We start from the raw sequence: 22,900 nt of genomic DNA on the forward strand, positions 1-22,900 counted from the left end.
TGAAGTAATTTATACATGTGTTTACATTTTAAAATCAAACAAAATTCTTTAACGATTTTTTTTTGCCAAAGAAATGGAGTCGGATGATCCTTTCTTCCGGGGTTACCATAATTTGGCAAATTTTAAATTTATGCATTTGAAGGTCTGATAAAACTACACTGGCACAAGCGAGAATGGGTAAAAGCAAAATAATATCTTTTCTGTGTGACATACCGGTTGGGTTGGAGAACGAAGTTAAAATCTTTTGTGTGTTCTCATGATGCACCACAGCATTTCTTTAAAAAAGGATTTACCCTGTCTAATCTGTCACCCGATAACTCCTACAGCACTGAGGGCAGGTGGCACACAATGACTATCTCCACCCCTCAAGTCATGATACAAACAATCAAATCTGAGAAATGGCACAAATGTATCAAACAGTGAGTAAAACCAAAAGAGAAAACTGACAAGATGCACTTTTAATAAATCTGCAAACTTTATGGCTATTAGCTAGTATTATCGACTCGGGTAGTACAGTGGCACACCCAGGATTGGGCTTGGGGGGGAACTCAATTTATTTTCAAAAAACGTTGCCCAAAATTTTTGGCAGCATAAAAAAAAATTTGGATTTTTTTTTCGGGGGTGGGGGGGGGGGGGGGGGGGGGGGGGGGGGTGGGGGGGGGAAAGACTATTTTGACGTTGGTGGCGCCACTTACACCCCTATTTCACTACTCGAAAATGGGCCACATCCATATCACCAAGGTCAAATCGTGGGACTAAAAAAAAACCAGTTAAAAAAAAAAAAACCAACAATTTGACAACTTCTTGGGGGGGGGGGATGAGCCCCCCCCCCCCCCCCTGCGCCACCGGGGTACTGACAATTAAACACATTACGCATGGAACAAAGTGAGAGATTTAGATCAAACTGGAAATATGAAAGGGTCTAAGTAAATAACTTAATGAACCAAAGATTTTCTGCCAATTCGGAGAGACAGCATCTGTTGAAAATTATGACTAACAATTAAATACATGAAAACAACAGTGTTATGCACAATGTAAAACAAAACATATTGAATCATTAATGAATAGTTAATGAACAACTACAACTAAGTTAGCACTACATGTACCTACATATTGGATCATAAACACTATTTAGACTTGATTTAATCAATCGTGTAAATATCTGTCTGTTAAATGGAAAAAGCACACCTAAAATTAGCCTAGAAAGCCTACAAATGGTGACACACATAAATTTACTACACACAGCAAGTTGTCATGGTGTACCAATTACTTTGACTTCTATGTCTGTTGAAGCCGTTCTACATTATGACAGTATGTTTAATTTGTAGCCAAATCCTTTCAATTTGTATACATAGGATAAGTCTACAAGGGCAGTTGGAACGTACTGAATTGAGTTAACTTCAAACTTTACAATTTAATACAGCTGACTGTTGGACATAGACCAAGATGTATTCACAAGATATTGATCACCAAGGTTACACAATGTGGAAATAACAGTTGTAATATCAGGCTACATTATTTTTGTATCCTTACAACAATCCTACCGTACATCAACAAAGCACCTTTTGTTTTATTCTAAGCATACTATACATAGAAGATCAATAACAATTACAAATGCTTTTACACTTATAAACAATATCATACTTGGAAAAATTAAGTATCCACGGAACTGTAAAAAAAAAATCCCAATAACTAGATGTTGGTTGATCACATTTGAATTTCTTGTATCCATTGATACGCACTTCTTAAGAGATCTGATGCACTCAGCAGATATTTTCAAAGTTTTTTATTTTGGTTGTTTTAATTAAAGGGGTATTACGGCCTGAAATCCCAGAAGATTGTATGTTTTGGATTATTTACTTATCCTATTTCAAAGGTCTGGTCGAAAGGAAACTAACCTTATGTCTTACCGTTCCCAAGAGAAGACGGAAAAACAAAACCAAAAAAAACCCCTTGTTGTTAACATTGGATGCGGCTGAGACATTTTGTGGCCTACGCATACCTACATATTTGTACATGTGAGTCCAGCCGTATGTGTGTATACGTACCGTAGGTCTATAAGACGCTGCTTGGCCCGCATGTTACAAAATTGGAAAGAGCATTTAAAAGGATAACACATCCACACAAACATCCTTTAAAAGAGTTTTTGTGGAGGGGGGGGGGGGGACGCCTATGGGTGCATTAATTTTTTAAAGGGGCCCTGAAGGCAAATTAAAGGTATCATTTCAATAATGCAGTAAAATCTTTTTCAAATTAAGATTTAAAAGGAGGGGTGGGTGGGGGGGGGGGAACAGACATCCACTAAGAGGGGGAGGGGACAATATAAACACCCATTAAACACCCCTATTACAATTTACTTACAGTTATACAAAAACCAGTTGTTCTGCTGTGTTTTTGAGGACACGAAGCATTAACATAAACTGCATTTGTTAACATTGATTCCTTCAGCAAAGTTATGGGAGAGTTCCATACATCAATATTCCTAGACTACATGTACCTCATGTCCTCATTGTTTGTGAAAGATTTTGATTTTAAAAATGGATTCTGTACGTTACACGGAATCAAAGTTAACATTTACAATACATTTAGCTTCTAGTTCCTACTTGTTTTGAATAAGCAAGTAAGATTTGAAGCTTTGCATGGTGGAGATACTAATGAATGAAAGGTTTGCGGATGGCACCCTGGGACACAGCGTCTACAGGAAACCAACCCACACCGACCGCTATCTCCACCAAAGGTCATTCCATCACCCTAGCATCAAGTCATTGGTCAACCGGACCCTAGTACAGAGAGCCTTTGATGTCTGCGACCAAGACAACCTCAAGCGTGAACTCAAGCACATCCAGGCGTCACTACAACGGAACGGCTACAAACCCAACCGCATCAAGATCAGCAAACCTGACCAACGGGTCTCCTCATCTCCCTCAGTCACTCTTCCGTACATAGGTCCAGCCTCTCATCATCTCCAACGCATCCTCCGACAAGCCGGTGTCACGGTGTACCACTCATCTGGCAACAAGCTCCAAGGCACCCTCCACACTCACAAGGACCAGCAGGACTTCTCCTCCATGGAGTCTACCACATTCCATGTGAGTACAGCAAAGTCTACATCGGGGAAACTGGTTGGAACCATCCCACTAGGCTCAAGGAACACCGAGCACGTGGTTGACGAGGAGATTTTGACAAATCGGCCATTGTAAAACATTCCCACATCAACGACCACAAAGTTGATTGGGATGCGGCTGAACTCACCGCCCCGATCCAGTTCTGGCATCCAAGACGCATCCAAGACGAGAAGCAATCGAGATCCGCAAGCACAACACAGTTCCGCAAGACATCGGATTTCACCTCAACGACATCTGGCTCCCACTCCTCAAGACTGATGGGTCTCCTATACCCTAAGTTGTCTGCTATCACCTAAGACTAATGGGTCTCTTTTACCCTAGGTCCTCCCTCTACTGAGACTGCAGCCCTACTGTTCCACTTCAGTGGGCACGCCAAGCTTGCACTAGGATCCCAGCTACTTGGCATCCACACAGGATGCAACTTCACACTTCATCGATTTAGCTTTTGCTACTTACGTGTTTACTTTCTTAGAGTTTAGGCACTCTCCTGAAGACGGTCAGAGCATACTGACCGGAACGTCGAGTTTATACCTCTGGTTCTTTTCAGAACCATTCTCTTAGTTGAGAATTTTTTTGCACATGGTGTTTCCGCAAACCTTTCATTCATTGTTTTGAATAGATTTGTCTAGAAAAAGATATATTTAAGCACTGTGATATATTGTTAAGCACTGCAAGATTCAGTTCGCTGAATGCTCTGGCTGACATTTAGACAGGCTCTGCGATGCATTCCACTCTCAACAGATTTTCTATTTTTTGACCAAAAAGCAACCAAAGCTTGCACCGTAAGAAAGCCTAAAAACTGCAAGAACTTATTGCGACTTAGATACTATTTATATTTTGTTACTTGGGATGCATACATAGACTCACATGCAATTGTCATTTTCTCCCTTTTTTGGGAGAATTTAATTACCTATTCGTGAGTACTTGATTACATGTACTTGAAATTTTGTTTCTTCAAAATTACTTGACTTGAAAATTCACTGTTCTCCCAGGACTAATATATTTTTCCACTTTATGCACTTCAGAACACTTTCCAAAATTCACATGGTTTGCAAAGATTTGTTAAACATATTTATTGTGGGTAACTAGCTAATCTACCAGTGGATAATTATCTGCAACACATGGAGAGAAACTATTTACATAACAATCAACTTTTGTCAATAAAGCATGAAATACATGTACATTCTCTTCTACTGCTGTTCCTTGTCACTGCATGACATCTGTCATTAGGATCTCATACCTGTTAGTAATCTCCATCCTCATTCATTTCAGCCCATGAATCATGAACATCCATCACCATCAGCATGCGGGTTATATCTTATTCATGTCATGCTCTGCCAACGGTGCACTTGAATACCACACTGGACTGTCTGGGACACAGGACCGCTCTGGTACAAGGTAGAATAATTCATTGTGGCTTCTCACCGAGTCGGGGCTATAAAACAAAATCAACACGTATGGCTTTAATTCATACTAAGTACTCAACAAACCATGGGTTTACTTTTGTCAAGTTTCAACATTGCAAAAAATTAGTAAAAATTGTCGTACTCCTAAGATAGAGTTTCTTCAGCAGATTTAGACTTTAAAGTATATAGTTAAAAAATAATTTAAAAAATATTTTTAAAAAAAGTGGCAACGATATATGGATTTCTTCAAATTATGTTTTGCCCTTTTTTAAATTAGGTTGTTTCCAATTTTTTTAATTGATTGTGACAATAACAAATTTTGTTGCCATGTTGTAATTTAATGTATGAATCAAACATGAAGAGCACTAGCATGACAAAAGCAGGTACAAGTGACTCCTAGCTTTCAATTACCTCTTTCACATCCCCATCAACATCATCATCTCAAGGACAGACTGTTCAGCCGTAATTAGTGTCTTGTGTTTATTTAGATTATTGTTATTTATTATCTGCCGTCTCGGTCTCGGACCATTTCGGTCTCGGTCCACCTTGAAGAGGTCGGTCTCGGTCTCGGTCTCACAACTTCAGGTCTCGGTCTATCCGGTCTCGAATACAACACTGATATTGCATATGGAGTTTGTACTGGAGTTGATAGCGCAAGGGATCACAAGCCCAGTGAACTGACAGTATTCTATCTGCTATTATTGGTGAGAACAATAAAGTTACTGTACATGTGTATTACAGTACTAGAGTGCTAACCCCTTGCACACAACACTTTTGGACACGTCTTCTGTGCAAATATTCTGAATACAAGTGCATATTCAAAAACAATATTAGAATTAGATGGAATAAAATTTCTCATGGTGAACTACAGATGTAAGGAAAGATAAAAAAAACCCCAAATGTTGCTGCAACGGCACAACGTTTTACGCGTGTGAACACAAATCACTGGTAGTTTAATTATGCATGGTATTTGAACAGAGCAAAATGAAATGTTCATATACAGTTTAAACATTTCGGTTTTTGGCATATCATATCATATCAGTTTCATGATACATGTACTGTACAAAACACCCTTGAACAAGGTTTGTAAAAGTGTACATTAAGACACAACTCCTATAACTGAATGAAAATACACCCACTTACAGTCACAATACAAACTGTTTAAAAACCGGCTGTAATGGATATCAATCCTCAATCCCAAAGGAAATGTATGATCAAGATATGCTTTGGTCTTTTTTGCTTCACAGGCCTTCAATTTAACTAAGATTTTGTGGACAGTCAGGTTAACGACTACGTAGCAATATTATTTGGTGCATCCACATCAAATGGGATGAAGCCTATGCAATTGTCCGTGCGTCTGTTTCACAAACAAATGTTTGATTCCCTCTTTATCAGTAAGACATTTTCAATAAATTTATGATTGTAAAATATACACTCTTACCATTTTGAAAGGTAGAATTCATAGAGCCTAACAGGGCACCGCAGAGGGTTATCTGTATTTTCAGGCTGTTCCAGTCGAGTACATTCTACATCAGGATCCCGATCCCGTTTCCTCTTTCCGGCTGGCTCTATCAGTGCTAATAAACAAACAATAGTTATAAGACAGCATCTAGACAACTTAATTTAACCCATTATACATATCAAAAGAAAACAGACAACTTCCTCAAAAGGTCACTATAATGGTTACCGAGTCATAACAGAGTATTTTAATTACTGTCAGCGTAAATGACATACACACCTTTTTTTCGGTCTGCTGGATAGTATCTCAGGAACATTGATCGAGTTGCACCCACTTTACGGATTTGTTTCTGGATACGACAGAATGCCAATGCCTTATGATTTGCAAGAGTTTTGAGCTGGAAATGCTTGGTATTGAAGTAAATCATTGTGCTCAGCAGGATGTAAGGGGAATGAGCTCCAAGCTGTTTGGCATTCCACAATGTCTCCTCATTGATGCATGTGTTCAAGATAACATTAGTAACAGGATGTTGATCAACCACCCACTCTTTGATCTCGTCATGCAGGAGATCAGTAAACCGACGGTAAAACTGATCAGTGAAGACATTTTCAGGACGCCCATTATCAGAGAGATGATGCTGTATTGACAGGAAGATGAGATGTAGAATATCTGCCGAATATTTCTTTCCATCCGGCTGCTCTCCTTCTTTGCACATCAAACATAGAATGTATGACAGTTCCTCTGAGCTTACTTCCAACAGGTTGGGGCTCCATGTAAAGCTCTTCAACTCCTTTCCTGTCAAAGTTTGTTTCTTCTTTAAGGCAAAGTAACGATAAGCATTAACTCCAATAGTATTACGGGATTCTTCTTTGCTACGTTTCACTTGTGGCAGGGGTTCTACTGTATCTGAAGTTTCTTCAACACAAGTGCGCTTGCTTCCACGGCTGCGTCCACGTCTAGCTGCTGTTTTACTTGATTTGGAACGAGTACTTCTTGTTGGCAAATCAATTTTTGCTTCTTCTACAGCTTGAAGTGAATTCAGATCATCTGTATGCAAAAGTAGGCCCGTCCCAAGAAAACAAATAAAACATCACTGTTTAACAATATATAAAGCGGCTTTTCTCTGTGTATGTGTTCATAAGATCAGATCCAAATTATTTGTGTACACTGAATTCACCATACAGTAAAACCTGTTAACCATGTTGTTTCACACTGTACATGTACAGTAAACTCCGGCTAAGACGGCACTCTCGGGACCAGAGAATTTGTGACGACTTACGCGAATGTCGGCTTCTGCTGCAAGTTGTCATTTTGCCGACTTACACAAATACACAAATTGAATCACAGAGTGAAAAAAATAGATTGAATTAATGGCCAATGCGCATCTGTATCTGGATCATGCAAACAAGATTCATGGCTTAATTTCAAAGGCTTTGATTAACCCTGGCTTATGTCTACATCCATGGTTGATTCCAGCAAATGTATCCTCAATGTTTATCATCACAAACAGGCTGTGGAATTGATCACAGAAAGTCATGCATGTATATGTACGTACGTACGAAGCAAGGATGGCGCGGCCGGCTAGCGTTAACAGTGGTATGATATACAGATCGCTTGCATACTGTACGTCCATGTACATGTAGTGTACATTCTGCACGTACGTACGTGTACAGTCTCGAATTAAATGTGTGCATGGTACTGGTACAATAATGGGACCCCCAAAATGCACAGAGCGCATGCATGCAGTCGAGAGGGGGTACTGGTATTGATGGTACGGAATGGACATGTACTTCGTGTAAGCGAACAATGCACACAATGTACAGACTGTGTATGAAACAGTGTACACGTGCGATTAGTGTACATGTGCTGGCCGATGCATCAATCATGGGCCGTGCCATTGATAAACAGATGTCAGTTAGTGTGTGGGACTTTTCACTCGACACTTCTTGCAAACCGCAGAGCATGATGCCGACTTATACAAAGGAATTTGTGTGGTTTTGAGGAAATGGGACTAAAAGTAACACGCCGACATAGGCGAAATGGCGGCTTATAAAGGCCAGAGTTTACTGTAGTTATATTAGTTTTACAATATATTGTATTTGCTTAACAATTTATTATGCATTAATCCAATGATGCTTTTATCCCATTGTAGTGTATTGTATTGTATTGTATTGCATTGTATTGTACTTGTAATGTATTGCATTTGTATACATGTATGTAGTTTTTTATTGTATGCAGGGCCCCAATGGAAACCAGTTTTGAACTGTTTGGGCACACCCTGGGTAAAGAAATGTAATAAATAAATACATAAATAAATAAGTAAAAAAAAAATAAATAAATAAATAAATAAATAAATAAATAAATAAATAGATGCTTATGCAAATCTGGCAGCTGCAGCTTGCGTGTATTTGTGTTCATCTGCAAAGCAGCTCTGTAGTTTTCTTATCAGGGGTGTGGGGTAAATGGAACAAAGACCAATAATAGGGACAGCGGGCAGGTTGGTACATATAAATCTCAGTACCCAAAATTGGAATTAAAGGGTTTGCAATTTCAATAGAACCAAATTAAAGGGAAACAAAACCAGGGAAGAAAAGGGCTTCAATGGTGGTATCCCATAATTTAAACCCTATAAGTTAAACGAGTTTCTTACACATATGTGCATTCATCCATTGATCAGTTGATCAAAGCAGTTATTCCTGATAAAGTGGGTGATGCACAATGTTGTCTCATTACAGTATAAATTTCCGAGGGTAAATTGTTTCATTTCTCTTTACCTAAGCCTTGTTAACCTAGAAGATCAAGATAACTTAACAGCTAATATAAGAATTTATGAAATGTTCAGTTAAGGAGAATACACGAGAAGGTGTGGATTAATAAATTAAGAATCCACACTTGCGAGTGTATTCTTCGATTTAAACAGGGGTGTGAGTGGAGCTCTAAAAAAAAATAGCTGAAAATAGCTGAACCTATAAATACCGGAACCTGTGAGCACGAAGCCCTTACGGTGTGGGGTCTGGGGCCCGCCCAAGGGCTCTGGGAAAATGTTGAAATGTAGATGCTCTGTGGTGCATTTACAGCCTCCTGGGCCAACTATTGGTCGAAAATGTGTTGCAATTTATGCATGTTTTTAAGTGAACTTTTCCTTCATATTGGCTTGAAACTGCATAAATGGCCAACTTGTATGTGAAAACTGTGTTGAAATTGAGGTTTGTAGTGCGAGTCTACCAAAGCCCCGCCTCACAAAAATAAACCTCCTTTAAATCTACAATGAATGTAGCTCTTAATAAGTTAAACTTCATGTTGGTGTGTTCCATCCAAATCCATTTCCATGGATTTGTAACTTGAGGATCGGTCTTGTCAATGTCGGTATCAAACTCCAAACCTCTTTGGACAATTATGCATTTGTGTTGCACTGACATCTTGCAGAATTTATAATGTCCACGTCAAAAGTTGTTGGAAAATACGTCCGAAACGACACACTAACGTACGTTAGCAGCATGCAGTGGAACACATGATGCATGCAATGCACACATTCAATGCACACATGAACTTTGCCCCGCATGAAGCCCTCTATCGGCGCGGTGACAGTTTACTAGTCTTATTTCAAGGCTTTCTATTTTCAACAAGACGTGTGCAAAGTGATCTTTTCGATGTTTACAGCGAGTTATTGTGGGGATCATTGTGTGTCACTACTTACACAGACACAGGAACGGCTGCAAAGAGTCCTAACGCACTTCATGGCGCATGTGTGAATATTCATATTTATCTGCAGCCAATCACAGCGCAATGACTGTTGGTTCCCCGGATGCTTTTACATGTAGTGTACAACACATTGTACACACGCGGCTTCGAGCTGAAAAATGCATGCACATCGCATCGTAACCCTGGTATCATATATGGCACTTGTACAGTACACGTACATGTACATAGGTGATTGTACATTGAAAACTCGCTTGCACGCACCACTACAGCTACGTGTAGAGAGCAGATCGCCTGTGTTTTTCGCGTGCATTCGGCGGCGACGAGAAATAAAATAAAGGGAAATAAAATCGATGCTTATGCGCAGGGGAAAAAGCAGGGGAAAATCTGGACCATCGGTAGGAAAAAAAGCGGAAAACAAAATGTGACACGCTGAACAAAAAGCTGAAATCCGGTAAATAGCGGAGATTTCACACCCCTGTTACACCATTGCGTCAAAAGAAGTATTGTCATTAACATTAAAAGTCCAGTGAGTGGAGATGAAAAGACTTGCATATCTCGTGTTGAGTCGTGGCCATTTAGGGTAATTTACAAGCGAGTTTTTCGAGGCTCTTATACGTGATCAAGCATTGTGGTGTGTTTAGCATGTGTATCGCCGCACCCGTACAACCAAGTAATTTTTTGTGTAGGTTCCTTACGTCAACATGGATAGTTCAGACGACAATTTCTTTCGGACTCAAAGTTGTTTTTGCAGCGACGGCGGAGAATCGTAGTTCCGAATCGACACTTTGTGACCAGTGTAACAGATTCGTAGTTCCGCATCCACACTTTTAACAATAGTGTGATGTCATAGCAATGGTTTAATCTTTAAGACACCACGTTTGTCACATACAGAACTCCATGGTGTGGTGATAACATTAAACATTATCTTATTCTGACCTTCTAAGTCATTGCTTGGGTCTTCTTCAAGAACCTCAGCAATATCAGCAGCCATCTTGAGGATATTGTCAGTTACAAACTGAGAAGGTACAGAATCCTCTGTATCTTCCAAAGACAGACTTCCCAACTCATCGCCTTCACCTGCAGAGAAAAACAAGGCTACAAGGTTACTTTAAAAGGAAAGAGTGAGGACCTTTCCAACACCTCTGTAGTTCCCCCTATCGGTGTTCACAACCGAGTTATACATGCATTATTCACAACAGAATTCAATGGCATTCAGCTGTATTTTTATAAAACTACTTTTCCCCATGCGTTTGTTTCTTTCACAGATAGAAACAGACACATACTGAGTAATGGCTTTCACTTGAAATAACACCAAAGTGACGAACTCTCATTTATACCTAGTGCTTGCAGGCTGTTTGCTTCCAGTGGTACTAGTTTGGATTCCTGACCACCTTTACTTCTCTCATCTCCTGCAATGGCATCTGCTAACATCAGCATTTCTGCCTCTAATGGATCTGATGGAATCCTCTCACTGATTTCTTTGATAGATGCCAGCAGACGGTCAGCATTGTTATAGGCAACAGGTATAAACACAGGAACAGGCACAGGTACAGGCAAACTAACAGGATGTGGCACAGGGGTTGTGTACATGTGCATTGGCACAGGCACAAATATGGGGACAGGAACTGGAATTATCAGTGGATGCTGCTCATCTGTTGGCATAAACAGACAATGAATTGTGACACATAAATTTGATGAAAACATTTATTATTACTTTTCACGAATACCTCAAATAGGCCTGGGTATTCTCCTAATGTGCACTAAACTATAACATACATTGCCTTAGAACTGTTCTTATCTGGGTCCTGCAAAACTGAAAACAAGAGTCATCAGGTCCTTCAGGCTAATTTTGGAAAATCAACAAATTTCTGACACTATGACTCTGGGTTCCAATTTCTGATTGCTGATTGATTGAACAAAAACAAAAATGCTCTTTTGGGCTGTTTCGGTTTAGATTTTTTTTTGGGGGGGGGGCATTTTTTGCAAATTTGTGAAAAAGCCTTTGTTTTTGTTCTGATTTTTTTTTTTAATTTCTTCTTTTTGTCAGGAAAAATGCCATAGACTTTGTACACAATTTTTCTACACGCCACTTTTGGCACTCATCTTTGTCATATTTGTCAACATCAGGATACCAGTATGATAGGTTTTATAGTTTTTATATAGGTCAATACTTAAATCACGTTCTATGATGTAATGATATGTGTAGTAGGTGTACAAATAATCTTAAAGATCATATTCTGAAATATAATACACAGAAAACAAGGATTAGATTTGGTTAGCTTGAAAGAAGGTAAACATTAAGATCACGTCACAACGAGCCATTTCTCTTCAGAACTACAGTAATTCCCCCAAACGCCAAGTACATCGAGGAATTTTATTGGTTAAATCCCTCATTACAAGTACTCATAAACAACATGCAGTAAATTTATTAAAAAATCATACTGCGAAAAAGCCCTATGTTCCGTTCATCGAACAGACGTAGCTCTAGTTTTCTTTTTTCTTCTTCTTTTTCAGCCATTCCCCAGAGCATATGTTTACATTTTCATCGTGCATGGCACTTCGGGGCACTAAAATGATTTCGATTGCCTTTATATGTGGCGCACACTTTAAATAGACCAGCACCTGCCGCTGTGTGCCGAACATTGACGTCATCATGACTTCATCACAAGTCACATGACGTCACATTATACATGCATATTTTAAAGGCCTATATCTCCAGAACTAGAGGTTCAATTGGGTTGAAAGTTGGTATGTACCTAAACCGGGGTGCATTATAGATGCATCACATGACATGTGACGTCATCACATGACATGTGACGTCATGTTAAAAGTGCATATTTTTAAAGGCCTATATCTACTGAACAACAGGTCCGATTAGGTTGAAAATTGGTATATACCTAGACTGGGATGTGTTATAGATGAAAATTGAAGTGACATCGTGATGTCATCATCACATGACATGTGACGTCATCACATGGCATGTGACGTCATTTTAAATGTGCATATTTTTAAAGGCCTATATCTACAGAACGACAGGTCCGATTGGGTTGAAAATTGGTATGTACCTAGACTGGGATGTGTTATAGATGAAAATTGTAGTGACCTTATGAACATATTAAAGGTTCATTTTTCTAAGGCTTATATCAACAGAACTATAGGTCCGATTGTGTTGTAACTTGGTACATGTATGTACCTACATGTACGTTGCGATGTGTAATACATGTAACTATCAGTCTTTAACTCACTTGTACATTATACATTAACAAAATGCAGAAACAGCCATGTGTTTGGCCACAAACATGAGTCTAGTTACAACTGACTGACAAAACTGACAAAATTATTGATGAAAAAAAAACGATGGTAATGGCACTTAACTCCCTGTGAACTTATTCTTTCTAGCATGCTGTCATTTGAAGGAAACAATGAAAGAAGGAAATTTCCAAAGATGAGTCAAGCGACACTTTTTTGGAAATTTCCGTTAGTTTTTTAATCGGCACATCTATAAATAATGAAAGGTTTGCGGAAACACCATGTGCGAATAATTTCTCAACTAAGAGAATGGTTCTGAAAAGAACCAGAGGTATAAACTTGACCGTCTCCAGTCAGTATGCTCTGACCGTCTTCAGGAGAGTGCCTAAACTCTAAGTAAGTGAATACTTAAGTAGCAAAAGGCGAAGTCAATGAAGTGAGAAGTTGCATCCTGTGAGGATGCCAAGTAGACAGGATCCTAGAACAAGCTAGGTGCCCACTGTAGTGGAACAGTAGGGTTGCAGTGTCAGTAGAGGGAGGACCTAGGGTATAGGAGACCCATCAGTCTAAGGTGGTAGCTTCCGCAAACTTTTCATTATTTAATAACACCTTACTTCCGTTTTGATGACATCACAGCTTTTGGAAGCCCAAGGTCAACATTATACTGGATATCATTTGTGCTATGAACACGGTCATTAAACACGGATCAACGGAATTTAATTTACAAACAAAGAAAGCTGATCATTTTCAAGTTCTCTCTACAATAACTTCTGGTCTGATGACATGATTAAATTCCAACAAGTTCAATTGTTTTGGATGTGCCGCTGGAGGGCGCCCTTTCAAGAGATGACATCATCAGGATCAATTGGATCAGGGATGGTGTTGGTTCAAAGCTACAACTTACAAGTTTATACCATAAACGGTTGAGAAGAAAACCCGCCGAGAATTATTGTCCAAAAAACAACAAAAAAGACAGAAATAAATAAAGAAGAATTATTCGAACATTTCTAAAATGGTGATCAGGTTGTGCCCAATCACCAAATAACTAAACATGAGCATTTTCAGTCAATGTCTCATTCCAAAGTGAATAATTTTGTATTGCTAGAAAAATAGCAATTTAGAAAAGGAATCAGAATCGCCAAAAGTGTGACCGTGCAATGAAACTTGTTTACCATGGAATAGAACTTCTTTTTTTTGAGGTGCTGCCCCACCGTGCTTTGGGACAAATAATTCAATGACAGGTGATCAACGATCCACTGATCCAATGAGAGGGATTTATTTAGGCCTTTTTTTTTCTATTAAACTTAGATAACACATTTTGTTGGTCCCTGGGTTGGGTAGCGAGCAGTAAAAAAACACCACACTAGAACTATGTCTGTTCATTGAACAGACCACAGGCTTTTCTGCATATAGAAAGAAATACCTGTAAGAAAATTTCTGTATTGACAACATGAGGCGCCAGACAAATTTCAATTTTTTTAACATTTATCTGCAAAAAGAAAATTACCTTTAAAACATATATTTAGATTTCTTATGACATCATGATGACATCACACATTTGTTCATATTTTTGTGCAAATATGTATGACCTTACAAGCCTATTACAAGAAGAATTTTGAATTTAGCATGTTCAGTCCTTGAGATACGGCTTTATAGTTAAAAAATTCATACAAAATCACACAATGATATTATGACGTCACCTCAATTTTTACCTATAACACATCCCGGTCTACCTCAAACAATGACCTCAAAAGACCCTTGACCTTCCATTTTGGAAGATTTGTGATGAACCCCACTCAAGGATCACTCCATCCAAGTTACATTAAAATCCATCAAAATCTGTAGACAAACATTTGATCAGCATTGATCGGTCGATTGTGGCCTACTCTCTAGTGCAGCTGGTTTCCATCTGTTCGCCTTCTGCTTAAGATATTTTTGGTGACGGAAACCAGTGCACGAACAACGAGCATGGATCAAGGCAGTACGTAGAAAATGTATGGTGATTCCTTTGTCTAATTTTTTGGGCTAGACACTGGGATTGCCGTTTAAAATGTGAATCAAAACCTTGTGGAATTTTGGCCCACGATTTTTATATACTTTTTTTTATTTCCGAATTTTTTCAGCTGTGGATCTGTAATCCAAGTAATTAAAAAAAAAATGGCTGTAGGCATTGTATAAAAAAAATAAAATAACATTACCTTGGAATGTTGAAACACTCATCACAATACTTACCAGTCATGGTTTCCTTGGTAGATGTAAGGGGCCTGCAGGAGACAGATTTAGTTTGAGTGAATGGTTTAACAAGGGTCATCTTGTTCTTCACCATCTTAGGAGCAGGAGGCAAGGGCACTGGAGGGGGTGGAGGACGCAATACTTTTGGAGGTGCAGTGGTTATCTGAGTTTGTTTGTGACATTTTTTTACAATATTGGAGGGCACATTTTGAGTAGAGACATCTGAAACAGAAAAATAAAAATAAAACGGTACAGTTATTAAATGGACATTGTAAATGTGTGTTCTACAACAGTTTTTCATATACTAAAGAAATGTAGAAGAATTGGTTAGTATTTTGAAGTTATACATTTGACTGTAAGTGTGCTTTCAGTATAAAGGGCGGTTCAGCAACTTTCTCCAACATCAATTTTGAAACAACAGCTGAAACATCCTTTTGCAAAGTTGGACTTTTTTTTACTGGGTTTTGTCCTTCACTGAAGACTGGCCTATGGAAATACTTGGGACATTGAGAGACACCTGCATGTGTATTGCACATATTGAAAATGGACTGAGAGACTAGATCCCACACAGCCCATATTTGGTGTGGTGCCAACACAAGAAGCCAGACATTGGGTAGTTGGGCAACTCTTACTACCCAATGGAAGACATATGAATTTAACAAGATAGAATGATTACACATCTCCTTGATTATGACATTGGATATAAATAAAACTTAATTTTATTGTTGCCCTCGTAAATCCTTTAAAACAGCTGTCAAAAGTTCTTCTTGATACCAGCTGGGGAGGACAATGGTTTACTTGCTCTTTCTCCACTTTTAATCCCTAGACTTTTGATGTTTGATGTTATTATTACAGTTGTTGTTCACATACTTTCCTCATATTTGTAATCTCTTAGCTATTTTGATGTCTATATGTGTTTTTTCTCCTTTGTTTTAACATGTTTTTTAAAGAACATTTAATGATTTTATGTTGAGAGAAATAAAACAATAATGAAACAATAATTTATGAACGCGCTTGTTTATTTGTTTTTAAATGACAGAAGATGGTCGTTTTTTTGAGCAAAAACAGACTTGTATTTTAACATGTGACAGTAATATGCACAAATGATGTTTGTTTCAAGTTTTAAGTTTACTCCACCATTTACAAGAAAAGTTGCAGAGAACAATCGTCAAGACCAAAAACAAATAAATAAATAGTTGGGACAATGTTGTGATTTTGTGACAACAGTGCTTGGGATTAAGCCTGATTACTCCAAAAACAACAAACAACAAAGAAGAAATCACACAGAAAAAAAGAGTGATTGATGATCATCCAATCAACCTGTCAGTGAAAGGAGACTTATTTCACTGCACCACTAGTAACAGTCAATATCTGTTAGTAAGTTTTCCTCAGTATTGTAAGCTGACCAACCCTTCCATTGACTTTGAATTTGACAATTCAATTAACGGTCAATAATTAGACAATTCAAATCAGGGTTATAGTCAAGTCAATCACAAGTCATATCACAAAGGAAATCTCAAGTAAGGTCACGGAGGATGAACAATGACAAAGGGATGACTATGTATGCCCTAGTTCAGTTGAACGGATTTTCCTTTGACTTCAGACTGGATGACGTGTGATTGATTGGCCAGGACTTGACTACAACTCCAACTAAAATTTCCTGTATCCAACATCAACTCATGTTCAAATTTCAGTGCATACAATGTTTTCTTGTGAATGTACATGTAATAGCTGTTGTAATAAGTAAGCTTACTTGACTGCTGTTGTCCAGGAGCTAGTGAAACCACATTAGTAATAACAGGAGTGGTAGTTTCTGTCAAAAAAACAATCAATAGAACACATTACTCTAAGGACATTAAATAATAGCAGCTGCCATGCGTGTTTACCCTTTTATGCAATTTAAATATGACAGAATACATGCACGGTAGCTGTTGACCCCTTTCACCCTTTTTAAAGTGTGTAGAAGCCTGAAACTGAGTTACGTTAAATTCAAGGCTATGGATTCTGTGTGTAATAAATAGATGGTGCTTTGTGGCCTTTCTAAGATATGTATTGGCTAAGGTGGATTCAAAGATGGGTGGAAAGCTGAAGAGAATCCGAGGTACTCAAGACACACATATAATTCCAGCTATACGACAGGTAGTTACATTTGTCCGTCGTTACAACAGAAATGATGTTGTTCTATTCCCTACACTTCTGGAGGAAGTCACTTTGTCTGTGCGTCCATTGATAAGATTAAAGCCCAAAGTCAAGGGTCTCTGTCTCATCCGTACAGTAATTTGGAGATGCACATAGCCTGGTATACCCTAATCATGGTGGCGACTGTCAAACCTCGGTTGAAGAAAACATGGACACTGAGACAGCAAAAAGAATGGTAGCCTTTTTACTCAATTCTATTCTAGATCTTACTGCCAAGATCACACGTGGCAAACAGGGAGGATCCAAGTACATGTATGAGAAGTTGTCAACAGATACCAGTAAATTGCCATTAAATGTGATGGGTGGAGCAGTAGTTGGATTGTGAGAGGACATCTGGCACAAGACTATAGTCTTTTGCTTATTAACTATGAAGCACGCACGTTGATATGCAGTGGAGATGATGTCAAGGTTGTAGTGCAAGGCTGCAGATGTGTGAGCTGTTATAGCAGCATACTTCAAATCATAGATGTAGCTTGTAAAGATCCTTCTTGCAGTGTTAAGCCTGCTGAGGTTGAAGACAAGTTTTACACCTGCTGAAGAAGACTCGCCTGTACCAGTGTCAGAAATTGGTTGAGGAGGCACGCATTCCTAATCTTCCTCAGGTAGCATTACTTGCCCTGGACAGGACTAGAGCTTAGAATTATGCACTTGTTCAAACTAAAGCGAGGATAACGCGGATGAAGGTCTCTTAGGGGAAAGGCACATCTTCAGCTTGCTACTTTCCCTTTCTCGGTTGATATTGATGACACATTGAAGTGATGTTTTGCAGAGACAATCAAACTCGGTGTAGCTAGGTACTGACAGTATACATACAATGGAAGCCATACTGAGAAACATGTGGTTTCATGGGTGATTTATACACTTCAGGCTAGGGGTCATATGCATTTTTCTGAATGAAGGAATGTACCATTTTCTGCAAAGGGTTGTGCAAACCGTATTACAAGGGATAATAAGGCGAGTCTTGAAGATAAAGACGAAGTACAACCAACATTACTCAGACAAAGCTCAAATCCAATATAAGCAAAGGAGGAGGATATAATGTGAATGCCTACAACACCTAACAGTTTAATTTCTTATGATTTACTGGAAAAACTTACTTGGTGCAACTTGAGTGAGCTGAATGGCAGGTATTGTTGACTGTGTTTGTGTGTTCATATTTGGGATATTCTGTTGTGTATAGAACAACAGGAGGCAGTGCTGGTTGCAAACTCTCTTCATTTCACCACGCCATACAAAGCTCTCTTCGAGCTTACGTCCAGTACACTTACACCCATCACATCTGCAATGTAACATGATGACAAACCTGTTAGCATACTAAAATACATAGTACAAAAAAAACTTATTAGCCAATGATGAATTTGCTTAAGGAATTTATTTATTGTCCAAATAAGACACAATCACTAATGTTGAAAACAGTTTGTGGGCCATTCTGATGGTCTTTAGACTAATGGGGTCAAAATTATGATAGAACTATGCTTGCATTCTTTATATCCTTTGTTTTTGTTTTACATCTTTATGGGGTCTGCACAACATTTTTTTTTTTAATTAAAAACTCATTTACTGACACTTCAGGGTGAGTCAGAATGATCTGGACCCAAGTTCACCATTTTGTTTGTGGCAAAAAGAGTATATTGAGAAAACAAAACCGAGTGTTTCATATGAATGGTTATTACCTTGTCTTCTAAATTTCGAATTTTCAAATTAGTGGCTTTGTTGAGGAGTAATGCCATTTCATTGAAGTGGCTCATTTTCCAGTCTGCACACACAATTGGTTTTGCCTTTTCTAAATGTGTCAATAACTTCAAGTGAGTCAGTCACCATGACTAGGTTTTTATTTATTAAACTGCTTCACATCAGTATGCGTTTCAATAAATTTGTTGAACCATGGTACCATGGTCAAAGTGTTTTATAGTGTGTGTTCTTTGCTAGCGCTTTTCTTCAAAATGGTACAATGGATATACATGAAATTTTCATCAATTATGTCCAAATACCAGCCTATAACGTATCTCATTTGCACTTGTTATGATAATTGCTACATATTTTCAGTATTGTAGTCGAGGCCACAAACTACGAGGCCAAGGCCAAAACCTCCGAGGCCGAGGCCACAACCGCAAGGCTGAGGCCGAGGTCGAAGCCACAACCTCTGAGGTCAAGGCCAAGGCTGAGGCCAGCTATTAAAACATGTAATAAAAGATAAATCACTCAAACAAAGCTAATATTTTGTTGGATTTTTAAAATCTTTTTATTTGAATTCACTGAGTTTTGGAGTGCCTGGCTTACAAAATGTGCAGCTTGCCATGTGTTTCCTCTTGCCATGATCTTCACATTCTTCGTGGCCATTGCATCCAAAATCGGATGATCTGAGAATGTTGAGGAACTGAGTGATATCATGCACGCATGTGGAAAGCTGAAGTGCAGGATAGACAGGCTTTGCATTGCACGAGCACGCATGCATGCGAAGAACGGGTTGGTTCCCTGCCATTATCGCTTTGGCTAATGCTCACTGCATTTGTGACGTTCTCTCGTTCATGGACGTACGAGTGTAGCTTGAACTTTCCAGTGTTACTGGCTAATGACGTCATTGGCGTGACCAGGGAGATTTGCCAGGAGCACTGGAAAGAAGCCCATGACTTAGATGGCATTTTTTTGTTGTTTTTTGGTTTTTTTGGGCCAATGTTTCAATTTCCGTTCAAATTACAAAGAAAAAGTCACCTATGACTGTAGATTTATCCTCAATGAGCAGAGGATCCATGCAAAAAGAGAAAAGAATCAAGTGGAACAAGATAAAAAGAGATTGTTTTGGTGCAACTCCGGGTGTGTACAAAAAAAATAACCCAGTTCAGTAACGTACATACGTGCAGCGCCTGCGCTATGGCCGTATCATAAATTATGTGGGGACAAAATCGCATCCGAGTATCATTCAGAACAGCCAATCACATGTCACAGGGCGCCTCGATTATTAATGCCGGGTAGAACATCCAACAGCCCTTGGTCTATGGACTGTACTGTGTATGCAGAATGTAATACTGACCCGGCGGCAGTTACATGTCCTACTCAGCATAAATAATCGAGGTGCCCTGTGACTGGCTGTTCTGATCCCGGATGCGATGTTGTCCCCGCATATGATACGTGAGTACGTTCAATGCAACGCATTACCAGTTCGTTCATTCGTGCGTATCTGCTTTAGTTTCACGGAACCCACTGTGGCAGATCCTCGAAGGTTTAATACAGTAAAAAAATAAAATTAATTGAAATAGAAAACACATCAAAGTTGGCGACCTCGAGCCGGCCTCGACCAATTCGTCGAGGCCGGAAGGCTCCGAGGCCAAGGCCAAGGCCTTGCACTCCGAGGCCAAGGCCGAGGCCGAGAAAATCAGCCTCGAGGCCGGCCTCAAGGCCGAGGCCGGCCTCGAGACCTCCAACACTGCATATTTTTAAAGTTTTCTATAATTTGGGTCCAGATCATTCCAACTCACCCTGTACTGAAATTTTTGTGAAGTTTACCTAATAGCAAAAGCGGTGAGTTTGAACAAGACAAAAATGTTGAAAACAAACAACGGGTGCCCCATTGAATAGATGACAATGGATAGTTTTTGTGAGGTAATGTGTCAGGCTGATAGCATACACAGGAAATTGTAGGAGATTAATAACCTGACAGCCTCCAACTTGTAGATCATTAAAACATAATTGCTATAAACATGTACAGAGAAATAGAGTTCATAGAAACTTTATTTCTATTACAAACGATGCTTATCATACCGGTATTAAATTTTAATTAGTCTCAATGTTATTTGGATAAGAGATGTCTTACTTTGCTCCCTTGCTCAGCCATTTATCATACTGGGACTTGCAGGCCATACTGCAGAATTTCTTCTTGTGGTTACCATACATACGTTCCACTCTACTACGACAGGTCTGTGCACAATAATCACACACAGTGCAGCGCAGCCCTAATCGCTGTGCAAACTGTTGTTTGTATAGTAACTTGCACCCTGAAACCAAGCAAAATAATTGATTATGATTAGATTTAACTGTGAAAGTGAGGTCTCAGAATGCCAGTTTTGATCCTCATGATATACCTGCAGGTTTATACTTTAGTCATATACTTCTGCTTGGCCACATTCCAAGATAATTCATTTGCAACAATGTCAATCAAGAGTGATATAAAAGATTCATTCCTGAAATTGAATCTTCATAATACCTGTACATGTAAATGTAATATCACACTCAATCAAACAAGCCGTTTCACTCCCAACTTGTGTACATTGTCTCCGTGCATGAACATAGGGGGAGCTCAAGTGGGAGGGACACACCATCCATGCACACCAGGACACACCATATGCGCTCACTGAGACACACCATCTGCGCACACTGGAACACACCATTTGTGCACACTGGCATCTTTGTCCGAGCATCAGGCTCCAAAGGCAATGCATTAAAGATTTCCTCATGGCCGTCCCTCCGCAATTTGTCTTAGTAATCTTTGAGGGGGCATATGTGCATAGAGTCCATTATCTAGACCAGTACGACTTATTTCTAAAAACAGTCCACGAATGCTTTGTGCCATGTTAGTCTGTCAAAAAATTACTTGTCGTAAGAAAAACAAGACAAAAATGCAACAAACAATAGAAAAAGTGAAAAACAGGTGGGAACACATATTTCAGGGGGTCACATCTTGAATTTGAGTTGGCTGCTAAAATTCACGTTCATGAGAACCAAACAAATTTATTTTAAAAAAACCTTTCATTCAAATCTGAGACAGTTACCTGACAACTTCTCAAAAATGTAGGATAGTTGGCATACATGTAGAATGACCCTCCAGCCCATCAGCTTCCCTGGTCAAGTGGTTTTAGGTTTTTCTTTTGCAATGAGTGGGGTGTTGATTGCAGTGGCATGATTTCAGCTGGGACACTTCAATATTTGTTGACTGACATTAAACCAGTTCCAGTACTTTGTATGAGAAATCAAAACTATGATGTACATCATTGCAGGTAACTGGTCTAGGATCATTGACACCAGGACATTTGTGGCATTGATCTCTCTCATAAAATCTTCGCGACAGTGCCCCTTCTCGGTCCTGGGGTCTGTGCAGCATGTATTGATTAAATGTGCAGTCGACATGTAGCATGTACCTGTTGTCAATAAGCGTCACTTTACTATACCTATAGCATTCAGAATTGTGCCAAAAAAGTAGGCTGATCAACTAATAGTTTATTTGTTGAAGCCTTGGTGCAAAGTTAAATTGGTTGCCAGAAAAAATGAGTTTGGGTGTCTGAACCCTATAAAACTTAAAACAAATTTAGAGTGTGGATTTCAATAGGTTGAGTGTTATAAGGTATAACTGTGCCTTATCTGTGCTAAATTGAAGACTGGGACTAACCTTCACTACAAAAGCTGCGTGCCTGGCCTGAGAAGTAAATGCACTCCTGTAGAATCTTCTCTAGATGGCAATAATCACACTCAACAACAACAGAGTTTACCTGGGCACAACAGTGGAAATATTTAGTTAAATTGACAATTTTACACAA

General features: G+C 39.0%; 2 protein-coding genes across 2 annotated transcripts in view; one reads left to right on the forward strand and one right to left on the reverse strand.

The window, feature by feature from the left end:
* Positions 1 to 1,283: 1,283 nt before the first annotated feature.
* Positions 1,284 to 22,900, reverse strand: part of LOC119722968 (zinc finger MYM-type protein 3-like) — a 67,699-nt gene continuing 46,082 nt past the window's right edge. Inside the window, 11 exon segments of the mRNA XM_038193398.1 lie at positions 1,284 to 4,442; positions 4,445 to 4,560; positions 5,973 to 6,108; positions 6,270 to 7,037; positions 10,629 to 10,769; positions 11,030 to 11,344; positions 15,174 to 15,395; positions 16,927 to 16,986; positions 18,470 to 18,651; positions 21,184 to 21,364; positions 22,753 to 22,852. Coding sequence (XP_038049326.1) covers positions 4,369 to 4,442; positions 4,445 to 4,560; positions 5,973 to 6,108; positions 6,270 to 7,037; positions 10,629 to 10,769; positions 11,030 to 11,344; positions 15,174 to 15,395; positions 16,927 to 16,986; positions 18,470 to 18,651; positions 21,184 to 21,364; positions 22,753 to 22,852 — 2,295 coding nt within the window. The 3' untranslated portion in view covers positions 1,284 to 4,368.
* Positions 2,655 to 3,200, forward strand: LOC119723238. The gene has a single exon (XM_038193802.1). The coding sequence runs from the start codon at positions 2,655 to 2,657 to the stop codon at positions 3,198 to 3,200; it is 546 nt and encodes a 181-aa protein (XP_038049730.1).

This window comes from Patiria miniata, unplaced genomic scaffold (assembly GCF_015706575.1).
Source record: "Patiria miniata isolate m_02_andy unplaced genomic scaffold, ASM1570657v1 HiC_scaffold_16, whole genome shotgun sequence".
NCBI classification, from domain to species: domain Eukaryota; kingdom Metazoa; phylum Echinodermata; class Asteroidea; order Valvatida; family Asterinidae; genus Patiria; species Patiria miniata.